The following is a 12,440-nucleotide window of genomic DNA, read 5'->3' on the forward strand; positions in this document are numbered from 1 at the left end:
CGAGCAAGGGCCGGTTAATTGATCAATTAACTCCTGTGCAAAAAGGCTATTATTTCTTTATTGGCATAAACACAACTTAATAGGCTACTAGTGAGCGTTTCCCACCAATTTCACAATTTTTGATCTTTAAGTTCTTTAGATGAGCTCAAATGAATGTAATTATATAATTAAATATATAATAATGAAATGATTGCATTTTAAGTACAACTCTTCATTCATTCTTTCCTCATGCGAAGATTAAATCAAATCAGTTCAAATTCAACTAAAAGAAATTGTTTTCAATTCAGTTTCATTCGATGAAATTTAATTACGTTCAATTCAATTTAGTGCAGTGCGGACTTAAATTGAACCAATTTAATTTCAATAAATTCTATTCTAATTAATTAAATTAAAATTTCACATCAATTACATGTCAAGGGAAGTTGATTATAAAGCCCCGAAGCATAAATTTCTCTCATGGAAGCAAAGCCGTTCCAAGAATATCTGACGTTTTCGAACCAAATTTAATTCAGGGATGAGGCACATTTTTGTCTCCATGAGTATGTAAACAAGCAAAAATCCCGCATTTGGGACGAAGAGCAACCTGAGGGCATTCAAGACCGGTTATGTCATCCAGAAAAATCCTACACATAGCGTCAATGAATGTATTTATTGAGAAAAGACTTCGGTGAGCAGATAATTTCACGTTTTGCGCCGGTCGATGGGCCACGAAGATCGTATGATATCACACCGTTAAACTGCTGTGTTTTAAAGTCTAAAGTCTATGTGGACAATCGCGCTTCGATTCAGACCTTGGAGCAAGACATCACAAGACATCACTCGATCCATAATTTGGGTTATTGTCACGTTTTCGTCGAAATGCTCGATCCATAAGGGCATTGGGTTCAGAGTCAATGAATGGAGTTATTGAGAAAAGACTTCGGTGAGCAAAAGCATTGCCTTGTCCGTTAAACTTCTGTGAGCGCTCATGTGGACAATCGCGAGCTCAATACGTTACCATCGAAATGCTCGATCCATAACAAACAACGCTATATGAACAAACAGAATAGATGAAGGTCTACAACCAAATGCAGGATAACGAAACAGATATGGCCAAAATATGACAAAATAAAACCCAAGGACTTATAACATAGGTCCAGGAAAATTAAATACAGACTTACAGCTATCATAACGGGGCACTGGTCATTTGGAGAGCATGTGTTGAAAATGGGAATACCCCACAATAGCACGTGCCTTAGCTGCAAACTCGAAGGAAGCAAGAAATCGGTTCTCTGTGATTGCTCAGCTTTATCGCAAATTAGACATCGAAGTTTTTGAAACTATCAGATACCAAATTTTGAATGTCTGTTTACAAAAGGCATAACGGAGATAAGTAGTTTCATTGAAGGCACCAAAAGGTTTGAACGGTTTCAATAAAAATGTCCGAGAGAACAGATTGGGAAAGGAAAAGCCTATCGGTCACCAATACCAACCTTTATTTATGAAAATATTACAAAATCAAAGACCAAAGGTATTTGCTTTCATTCGAATAAAAAAAGACGGTTTTGGACACAGGAGACACTAGTTGAGAGAAAACTTTATTTCAATGTTTTGTAAATTGTGGTAAAAATAAGTTTTGATTGAATCACAACTCATCTTTGCTCGCCAAACCTTCGTGTTCCCTTTACTTTAAACAGCAAATAAAAACAAATATTTGATTTTTTCTGCATTCACTTTGTACTTTCATTTGTATCCCTTTCGTATTTACTTTATCCCAACTGTGTGTGCTTTAAAGTGTGCTAGCCTGAGAGCGGGCGAGAGTGCGCCACCAGTTTTTAACGGTTAATGGCTGCGGATTGAAGTAAGGGATAATTTTATCACGCGCAAAAAAAGGGCAAAAAGAGAAATGCTTGCAAAAAATTGAAGACTTAAATGTGTTTTCCTGCGCAGGCAGACATAAAAGCGGAAGAGTCTCCTAGGGGAAAAAGTCGTGAAAGTGCATAAAAAGTTGGATACGGAACTTTTTTTTAACTCAGTAGCTGGACTTTTATATCCCGGAACACAACTTAATTGCGTTTGCATTATTTACAGCCCATAAATAGGCAATTTATTTGCAAAGTCGACAGAGCGAAAGTTAACGGTGTTTTATTGCTTTGTTTAATGTTGCTCTTTTATTTATTGTACAAATTAAGCAATTTGCTAGACAAACAAAATCAAAACACTTTTATTTGCACAATTATCGAGTGTTCTTTTGGTTAGCAATTGTTTCATTTCAGGAAATCAGAATATTGCATTGAAAACCGTCTTAAGAAATGACCCCTTTTACTTCACAACTGTGTCGAAATGGAGTATTTTATCAAAAAAATTTGAAAGCAATTAAAAAAATATATAAAAAGCTAAGTTTTGCTACTTTAATGATGGTCTTAGTTCAGGCTTTTATGAAAAAAAGTTCTCAAAATTTGTTTTAAAAGAAAAATAAATAAATTCGACATCTATGGACCACCCTTTTTTGAGTCGAAATAACTGTTTTTATTATATTTAGGCGTTCCTGAACTACCTAACCTCTGGCCTCAAAAATATTAGTCTCGTTGTTCATAGACTTCAAAATATCAAAATGTTTTTTAAACTTGAAATATTTTTTAAAAAAAAACGCTTTAAAATATCAAAAATTAAGAAAATGGCTTTATTTTGAAAAAGATTGGTTCATGACATTTTTTTTTGAAAAAAATTGGTTTCATTTAATGCCAAATTGACAATTTTCAACCAATCAAAAAGATCGTAGTCTATTGCCACAAATGTATTCAACTATATCCAGTTTTAAGGGAAGTCGATCGGAGAACAATTTTCAAGAAATGTCACACTGGTAAGCCCCTTAATGATCTTGTTCAGGATTTAACAAAGTTTCAAATTTTTTTACCCAATATCATCAAAGTCTAAATTCGACATCCATACCACCCTTTATTTGAGTCCATATAACTGTTTTTATTATATTGAGGCGTTCCTAAACTGCCTAACCTCTGGCCTCAAAAATATTAGTCTCGTTGTTCATAGACTTATACACCCCTAATAAAGGGATTTTCAATAGGGCACTACAAAAGTAAACCAATAGGAACAGCAAACGACGCCATATTTTTTCTCGCTCTTTTGACATTTCTCTTTAGTAAGGTTTGCCATTTCATCATGGAAAGATATACGATCCAACAACGAGTCGAAATTATTAAACTCTAAATAAGATAAGCTCTAGAAAGCTATACCTGAAAAGGACTATTTTGACTATTTCGAGGACTGGGAATGAAATTGATTTGAAAGAACAAATAAAGAATTTACAATTTATCAACAAATTCACCTCACTGTTTGATAACAGTAGTAAATCAGACGACCGCAACCCTCACAGTGGTTCACTTAGGGCCACTCTTATTTATTCTAAGATATAAAAGATTCGATAGTCTGAACAAGATTACTTTTAAGTATTATGTCCGAAGACTGTCAGTATCACTCTCAAAAAATATTAAATACTTGGGTCCATGTAACTTGAAGTTCCAAAATTTTCATACACATAAGGACTTTCCAACAGTATTTTTCTACATCTAATCTTACCGCCTCAGTTCTTCATGGTTGCGGTGATTCTGGGCTATTTCATGGATTAAGCCATTAAAAAAATTCTGAGTAGAAGAGTACAATCGATTTTTTATAAATTTCATTTTCTGTATGTCTCTTAATGCAAGATAGGGCTGCTCTATTTTTAGAAAAAAATATGTATATTAGTCAGAGAGCTGCAACAAATATGACTGCGTCAGATCAAAATCATCAAGCCAAAAATACATTCAAATCATTTCGGCTGATCATAAACAATATAGCTGATCGATTCGAGTACCGATACACGTTAACTACTCTTGTAATTACGAACTGGTTAGAACGATAGGTTGAGATAAATTTTTGAGAAAACATCTCATCTGATAACTAAGGTTAGAAATCACCTCTCCATCTACTGACTAAAAAGAAAAAGTGAGTTACAGATACTATTTTAGCAGCCATAGGTTGAGATAAATCAATAACTGCTCTGGACGGTCTTGTAAACCTCAAACATTTCAGTTCAGTGGATAAGAAACGGATTGGGTACGTCCTCGACGAAATGCGATTGTTCATGGATCCTGGTTCTGTGAGCAGCCATTGAAGGCTTAGACGATGTAGTGCTATAAATCAATCAAGGGTAACTCAGCGAAAGTTCTCAGTGGCATCGCTGCCGCAAATGGAAGACATCCATCTGCAACCGGCGGATACAGTGAAATATCTAGGAATCGTCCCAGATAGGAAACTTTCATGGAAGCCAATTTTCGAAAAGAGAGCAAAACCGGCATCGATTACCTTATACCATTGGCAAAAGGTGGGGTCTCTTACCGAAAGTGGGCCTTTCGCTCTACGACACCATTACTCATTAGCATGTAGTACTATGGCCCACTCCAACCTGACACTTAACGCCATCTTGCACATAGTGTCCGTAGGCATCGTCGAAAGATGTATGGCGAAAGATGTATGGCTACGAAAGTTGCAATCAGACTCAGAGGATTTGCGTTCCTAAAAGAAAACGTGTCTGAATAGACGGAAATCCTCACACACTTTGACTTCATAACGGATCACTTGGATCATGAAGTCGCCAAACCGAACTCTGGCGGCAGTCAACTTCTTTCCGGATGGGTCAAAGCTGGGGGGAAGGTTTGAGGAGGGGTTTACTGTCGGGAGCTCTCTATCAGCTCCAGCTGCAAACTTCCTAACTATTGCAGTATTTTCCAAGCCAGGGTAACAATTAAAGTAGCTTTAAATTTTCTGCTCCGGAGTACAGCCTCCTTCAGCGAAGCGACAATCCACTCAGATAGCAGGGCGGCGATACTAGCCTTGAACTCATTAACAGTGTAGTCGGGGTTGGTCAAGGAGTGCCCCACCTCGTTATCAATATCATCGAGTCTCTTTGTGATAAGACTGGTATGGGTGCCAGGCCATCGCAGGAAACTGTAAAGCTAATGAGCTACCAAGGAAAGGTACCCTAGAATAGCTGTCAGTAGAATGGGAGACCGTATCCTCTTGTGTTCTACTACTGGATAGCTGGGCTTCCCGGGAGCTTGGCTAGCACTGGGTCAAAGGAAGTACAATACCCAAACCAACTAGGAACTCGCCCTTTCCGCGTTCAATGCATGGTTAAATACTGGCTATCAATCAGTAAATCAAAGGTCCGAAACTCATGCACTTTTTCATAAGCCGGTTGAAAAGTTTTCTCACTTTAATAAACTATTTCTCTATAACCACTACTTTAAAAAAAATCACTCAGGATAAGTAGCGCCTCAGAGAGTCCATTTATCTTCAATCCCACCTTCTCCGCTGCAATTAGCGACTAATGACTTATAAAAACGACACCACAAAAAAGAATCCGCCATCCGCTGAGATTTACTCGAGGTAATCTGCATACTTGCCATGCAACAGCGTTGCACCGGGCAGCAGTTGCTACAAACGACCAACCAGCTGAGGCAGAAAAACTTTTAAAGAGACAGCCAAACAACAACAAAGCCCAAGAGCGCAACTCAATCAAGAAGTGACATTACAAACTGCGAATTCAAGGGAGAATATAAGTGCATGCAATGCAACGAGCGACGAGCATTACAACAAAACCAACCAAGCAGCAGGCAAGTGAGCGCATAACGGCAATGAAAACGCAAACATTGACTGAGTGGTAATTGAGAAATTGCGAGAAAAGCAGAAAGATAAAAAATCACCACTTTCTGCCGAAGCACTCGCCGCATGGCTTGGCTGCCTGTAAGAACACGCTGTCAACGAATTATAATTACATTCTCGGTGAACACTTAGAGCCGAGTTGGCAAGTTGGAAATTGATGGACCACGACACAGCGAGTGAGGGTGACACAACATGTGTGGGAGGGAAGCGGCTCGCGGCATTCGCCTACATACCTCGTTCTGTTTGTCCCGCATATCGGCCACTTTCAGCAAATCACGCACATTCAGTATGAGCACACGCGTGAGCGTCGACGAGACAGAGGAACGTTTGCGCGCATAATGACGTCGTCGTATGCCGCGAAAGGATTCGTTTTTGCCGATTGTGACGTCATTGAAATCACACGCCTCAAAGGAAGCGGACTGTGCATCGTCTGGTGAGAGGTAGTTTCTGGACGGCTGCGGTGCTGGTGGTGGTGTTGCGGCACGCTGTGGCGCTGAACTGAAACGACGTACTGTCGAGAAATCTTTCGAGACGCGACGAAGATATTTTTGCGCGACGCGCGGTGAGTCCACGATAACCATAGCGGCGACGGCGGTGCGACTTTGGCGCTTATTTCACGAACTCTCATTAGCAATTTGAAAATTTCGATTACACGACCACTTTGCGGGCCATTTGTGGCTTTCACTTGGCTGATTTGTGTTACTCGCTTGTTTGGCGCTTCGAATTCATCCGCTTAGACGGTATTATTTTAGCAAACGTGTGCCACAGACTGTACGCTGCTCGCCGTCGTCGACTTTCTTACACTTATTCTACTTGTTGCTCGCTTTTACTTGCAACTTATGAAAGTTTTTAATTAAATTCACAACACTTTGCAATTAATTGCACACCGCAACTGTTGTGGCTCTGTAATGAATGTAACGGTGCGTATGTTCGCTTCGACGCGCCGTTAACAGTTGTGTTGCCAGCTGTATACTTTTGCTTAGCATCAGCCACAATCTAAGAGCCGCGCGTCCACGCTGCGGTTAGACAGTAAACTGCTCGGTCGACGCTGGTCCGTTGTCGCCATCACCTAAGCCCTAAGCGACTTGACAGTTTGTTCGCAGTAGACTGTTGGACTGTTGGAAATAGATAGGTGACTTGGCGTATACATATTTATATGTGTACATAGATGAATCTATTTGTAAGTATTTGCGCTATTAATATATAGCTGTAAATATACGCAGAAGCAGAAGCATTGATATATGGTAACCCCTCAGTAAAAGTAGATAAATATTTGAAAAAGAGAACTAGTTCGGAACTGTTCTTTTTACGACTGAGTTTGGCCTAGTCTTACGGTTAATTATCGGCACTCTACGTTTCAACTTCCTTCTGTCGATGAAGTTTTTGAACACTCGGTAACTAGCTTGGAATGTCTAAGATGAATAGCTTACCACCCCTAACTAGGAAACACATATTATAAAGCCTCCCAGTTGTCGATATCTTGGTAGATAGGCAAATTTCCTGACTAAGAGTAAATACGAAAAAATTTAGTAAAAGTGCTTAGTTAAAACAGGTCAAAATTTTATTCTTCTTTTCCAAAACTCTCTGGACAGTATCTGTTGATTGTCATAAAATGAGTGTCCAGGGTTTAAAAAGTTCTCTATCACGTAGCCATCACAGCACTAGTCTCTCAACTAATAGTATTTGTTGAGCTTGAATATAGAAGAACTTTACTTCGTAGGCAAGATCCGGAAAATTAAACATAAAATATTTGTTGAGAGTACTCTTCTCTCCCCGACCTAATCAATGACGGAAATGGAGCATTTTGAAACACTATCATCCCAAAGGCATTCCAAATAAACTAGTCTTCCACTAGATTTAGAACTATTTGTGTATGGAGGGGTTTGCCTTGCATACACACACACAACAAGTATTTATGGATGCATACTGAAGTGCAGAAGCTGTTGCTGTTTTTATTTACCTTTTTTTGTTTATTTATTCAGATTAGCAAAACGAGTTATACTAAAAAAGCCAGGGTTGCCAACTTTCTTACACACTTTTTGTTTACCTTTTATTTATAGGTCCACAACTAATGCGCATAATGGAGAGAAGATAGAAATATTTGAAGTTGAAAAATTCTTAGTCCAGAGCTTTTAAATTGAGCAAAAGCTTTTTTTTAAATACTATCTTTTATGGTTTTAAAATGTTAAGAATGTTTCTCTTAATAAACTAATGTTTCTTTTCATAATCTATACTACAGCATAGAGCTTAATAGAGCTTTTATATGAGAACCATTACTGAAAGCTCTCAAAGAAGAAGCCTGTTTTTCAGCCAAGTATGCTCTGAATATTTTTAAAAGTTATCAGCAACTGGTTGCGCTTTAGGATCCTTTAGAATGCTTAAAGAAGTTTTACCGATAATATTTCAGCAATATAGTAAAAGCTCACTAATTATTACCGATAACAAACTACAATTAAAAAATTATAAAAACTGTTTAACTTTTATTATAACATAGTGCAATAAATAATGGAGTTTAATTCAGAGAGCTTCACAGGAAAGGAATATATTTCACTTATTTTACTTGACAATTTGGGTTAAAAAAAACGTTTTGGTGAAATTATAAAATAAAGACCTGTTTTTTAGCGCCTTTAAACATTCTTAAAATAGTTAATTTCATTCCGCCACAGTAATCCAAAAAGATTCAAACTTTAGCTTTTAAAAGCTTTTAGAAAGACTTTCTTTGAATTTACTCAGAACTTAGTGCTTTTCAAAATTTCTGTAAAATATCTCACAATAATTCCAATAAACACAAATTTTTGAGTTCGGTAAATATATTGTAGTGAATAAAATAGCTTTTTGAAGCATTTTGGGCTTTTAGAAGCTTCTTGTGCCTTCAATCAAAAATCACTATTTCAACCAAATTTTTATAATGTCGAAAATGAGTTTAATTTTTTATAAAATTCATAAACTTGTGAAATGATAAGATTTAGTCAGCCTTAAATTTTTAACCACTAGACATTTAGGTATAATTTAATTGTCCCAACAAATGAAAAATAATGATTAATGCCAAAATTTCACAATAAACGCATTAACCTAATTTGATCTTTATTGAATTGATCTTGAATTGGTTGAAATTTTAAAAGCTCTTTTAAAAAGTGTAAGCTTATTCAAGCTTTTATCCTTTTCAGTTTCAAATTCGGTTTAATTTATATAGTTTAATATTTAATACTGGACATTTTTTCAAGAATTCGATACTATTCTTTCTGTTAAAGCTTCGAAAACCATTTAAAAATGTAAAATTTTTAAAGAGCTCCGAGCGAGCTTTTAAGTTTTGTTCAGATATGAGTCTCATTTTCAGCGCAAAACACGAAATCAATGCTATATTTTCTATAGACGCTTCCGAAACTACTTTAGAAAGTGTAAGCTTAAATAAGATTTTATCGAGCTTTTACTTTTTACCAACATGAGTTTCGTTGTCAGCGCTAAACTTGAAATCTTTACTATACTTTAGGTTAAAGCTGTTAAAACTAATTTAAAAAGTGTAAACTTAAAAAAACGTTCTTCGAGCTTTTAGTTTCTTTTAGCTGTGAGGCTCATTTAGAGCAAAAAACAAGAATTCGATACTATATTTGCTGTAGAAGCTTCGGTAACTAGTTTAGAAAGTGTACATATACTTTAAAAAGCTTTTTTTCAGCGTTTCTATTCTTCTCCAACATGAGTTTCCTTTTCAGCGAAAAACATGAAATCGTTACTGTATTTTCGGTTAAAAATGTTGAAACTAATTTAAAAAGTTAAAGCTTAAAAAAGCTTTGTTCGAACTTTTAATTTTTTTTTTAACATGTGTTTCATTATTAGCGCAAAACATGAATGTATTTGCTGCAGAAGCTTCGGAAACTATTTTAGAAAGTGCACACATACTTTAAAAAGCTTTTTTTCAGCTTTTCTATATTTCTCCAACATGAGTTTTAGCGAAAAACGTGAAATCGTTACTGTATTTTAGATTAAAGATGTTGAAACTAATTTAAAAAGTTTAAGCCTAAAAAAGCTTTGTTCGAACTTTTAAGGTTTTTTTAATATGCGTTTCAATATTAGCGCAAAACATGAATGTATTTGCTGCAGAAGCTTCGGAAACTATTTTAGAAAGTGTAAACTTAAGATAGCTTTTTTCGAGCTTTTATATTTTTTCAATATGAGTTTTATTTTCAACGCAAAACACGAAATAGTTATCAAACTCTCTGCAAAAGCTTTTAAAATTTTTTAAAGAGTGTAAACTTAAAAAAACTTTGTTCGAGCTTTTAAGCTTTCTTTAACATGAGTTTAATTTTCAGCGTAAACATGAAATCGATACTACACTTTCTGTAAAAAAAAGTTTAAGCTCAAAAAAGCTTTGTTAGAGCTTTTACGTTTTTTTTTAATATGACATTCATTTTCAACGCAAAACAGCGGAATATTTTTAATTTAATTTTTTCGTTTTTAATAACTAAATTTTTAATGCTGTGCTAAAAAGCTCACAAAAATTGTGAAAGCTGAATTCAGTTAGATTACTGCTCGAAATTTCTGTGGCTGCTAAATATCTAAATGAATGAAATGTTTAAAAATGACAAGAAAAAAATAATTTTATATCACTAAAACCATTTCTAGGAAATTGTACGTCGTTAGTTTTTGGTATTAAAATCATACATATTTGACGAATTTCTGCGTAGCGCTTTTAAGCTTATCTAAACAGATATTAAATTGCATTTTTTTCTCAATGAATTTTTGTTGAAGTATTAGAAAAAAACGTACTTATTATATAAAATTCCGTAATATTCATATTTTAAAATTATTTTTTTTCCATTTTAGTGCCAACTGAATTTAAATCTCGCACTAATTTATTAAAATATTTCATTTTTATCTAATCTTTAACTAAATTTGGGTTTATTGCAGCAGTGACTTGTAATTAAACATAAATAATATAAATAAAAGCCCCTCAACGTTTAAACTCGCTGTCGAAATTCCCACAAGGTTAGCAGCTCTGACGGCCGCCGCTTCCACTGAAGTGAGTTCGGGTTGATGCGCTGCCACCGTTTTGATCATCTCCAGCAGCTAGACAGACGTCAGCGAGGTAGACTTAGCGTACACATTATAAATAAAATAAAAATAACACAAACATTGTAAAATTAGGTGCGGGTGTTTGTTGTAGGGCATCTAAATATTCGTATGTATGTGTGAGTGTGTGTGTGTGTGTGTACAGCTGATAATCACACTGAGTAAACATTTTCCTGACGTTGTCTAAAATTGACAATCCGCTTATCGCGCTGTTATGGCATCAAATCGGTAGCATTGCGCACCAACACACACACACTCACACATGCACACAAAGACAGTTGGGAGAAGAGCATTCATGCATTTACCCTGCATTCGGCTCCCGCCTCGCGAACACGTGCGCCGCCCTTTGACTGCTTGTGCAGCGCCCGTTTCGCTGAGACTGTGCGAAGCTGGCGCGTCGATGCTGTCTAAATTGAGTTTACTTGCTTGGCATTGAGCGTGTTGGTCGGACAGACAGACAGTGCACAGCATAATGCCACACACGCTTGCCACCGCTGCAGGCAGTGCGCTGAGTTTATCGGCGAGAAGCACGCGCGTGACAGCAACAGATGAGCGCGTATGTGAAGTGGAATGAAAAGTTATAAATTGCAGCGGGAGGAACATGACACTAACACACCCGCGCGCACTCGTACACACACATGCACATGGTAAATATGCATATCCGCTTCCGCCCAGAACTGCAATAAATAACGTGACACATCCGTTACGGCAGCAACAAGGAGCGCTCGCATCTTCGCACAGCCACAACCATATCCGCATCCGCATCCGCAGTGGCTTGCGCTCGGTTTCGCGCACACATTTGTCTGTCAAAGTCGTTGCCACTCGCAGTGCTCGTATGTGTATGTGGCATGCGCGTGATGCAATTAGTTGCTTAACTAGCTATATGTATGTTTTTGTTGCTACCAAAGCATCCCTTTAATTTTGGGCAACTGCGATGCTCCTAAGCGCGCCAAACGCCTTGGGGAGACTTGGCGCTGCGCTGCGTTGCCAAGCTCTTAAGCGCTTATTAACTGTGTTGCCAGCGCCAAGAGTGTCAATCGCTTGCTTGCGGGCAACATAAGTAATTGTGGAAGCAATTTGCGTAATTGCTGGGGTTTACGTGAAGTTCTTGTTATGGCAGGCGTCTCCGATAACTCTGAGGTTTGGTTGAACGCTAGAGACCTAAAACCAAATTTTATGTTCAATTGCAAATTGTAATATCCGTAGACCACAGTGTTCTCTGATACCACAATGGTACTCGATTGCTCTTTTCGTGTCCGACTGCTGCTAAGTTTAGCACCATCGGCCATTTGATGAATACCAACTTGTTTTCCTCTTAAAACTTCGGTCTTAATGCTGGATTGACAACTATTGTCGAATAATGTAATCTAAGGCTTCAAATCTGCAAACAGATACCATTAAAGGTGTAGTAGATAGATGACCTTGGTAGAAATCAAGCTTCTTTGGCTCGGATCTATGCAAAACTCGACAAAAGTCGCTACTATATAACGGGTTTTTCAATAGGCACGCTGCAAACATAGACCGATACACAGCAAACGACGCCATATTTTTCCGTTTTTTTTTTTTGATATTTCTCTTCATTAAGGTTTGTTTTATTATGGAAATATATATACGTTCTAACAACGAATCGAAATTATTAAAACTTACTACCGAAATTCGGAGTCAGTGGC

The 12,440-nt window shown here is 37.1% G+C and overlaps 1 protein-coding gene across 16 annotated transcripts in view; it reads right to left on the reverse strand.

The window, feature by feature from the left end:
• Positions 1–12,440, reverse strand: part of LOC126755064 (transient receptor potential cation channel trpm) — a 316,113-nt gene that overhangs the window by 138,080 nt on the left and 165,593 nt on the right. For 4 of the 16 annotated variants that reach the window (XM_050467358.1, XM_050467353.1, XM_050467354.1 and 1 more), the window contains exon 1: positions 5,937–6,631. The exons of 6 other annotated variants lie outside the window; for them this stretch is intronic. In XM_050467358.1, coding sequence (XP_050323315.1) covers positions 5,937–6,284 — 348 coding nt within the window. In that variant the 5' untranslated portion in view covers positions 6,285–6,631. Of the gene's footprint in view, positions 1–5,936; positions 6,634–12,440 lie in introns of those variants that run through there. 6 more of the 16 variants (XM_050467351.1, XM_050467350.1, XM_050467349.1 and 3 more) reach the window with 3 other exon arrangements.

The sequence above is a fragment of the Bactrocera neohumeralis genome, chromosome 4 (genome assembly GCF_024586455.1).
Source record: "Bactrocera neohumeralis isolate Rockhampton chromosome 4, APGP_CSIRO_Bneo_wtdbg2-racon-allhic-juicebox.fasta_v2, whole genome shotgun sequence".
In the NCBI taxonomy this organism is placed as follows: domain Eukaryota; kingdom Metazoa; phylum Arthropoda; class Insecta; order Diptera; family Tephritidae; genus Bactrocera; species Bactrocera neohumeralis.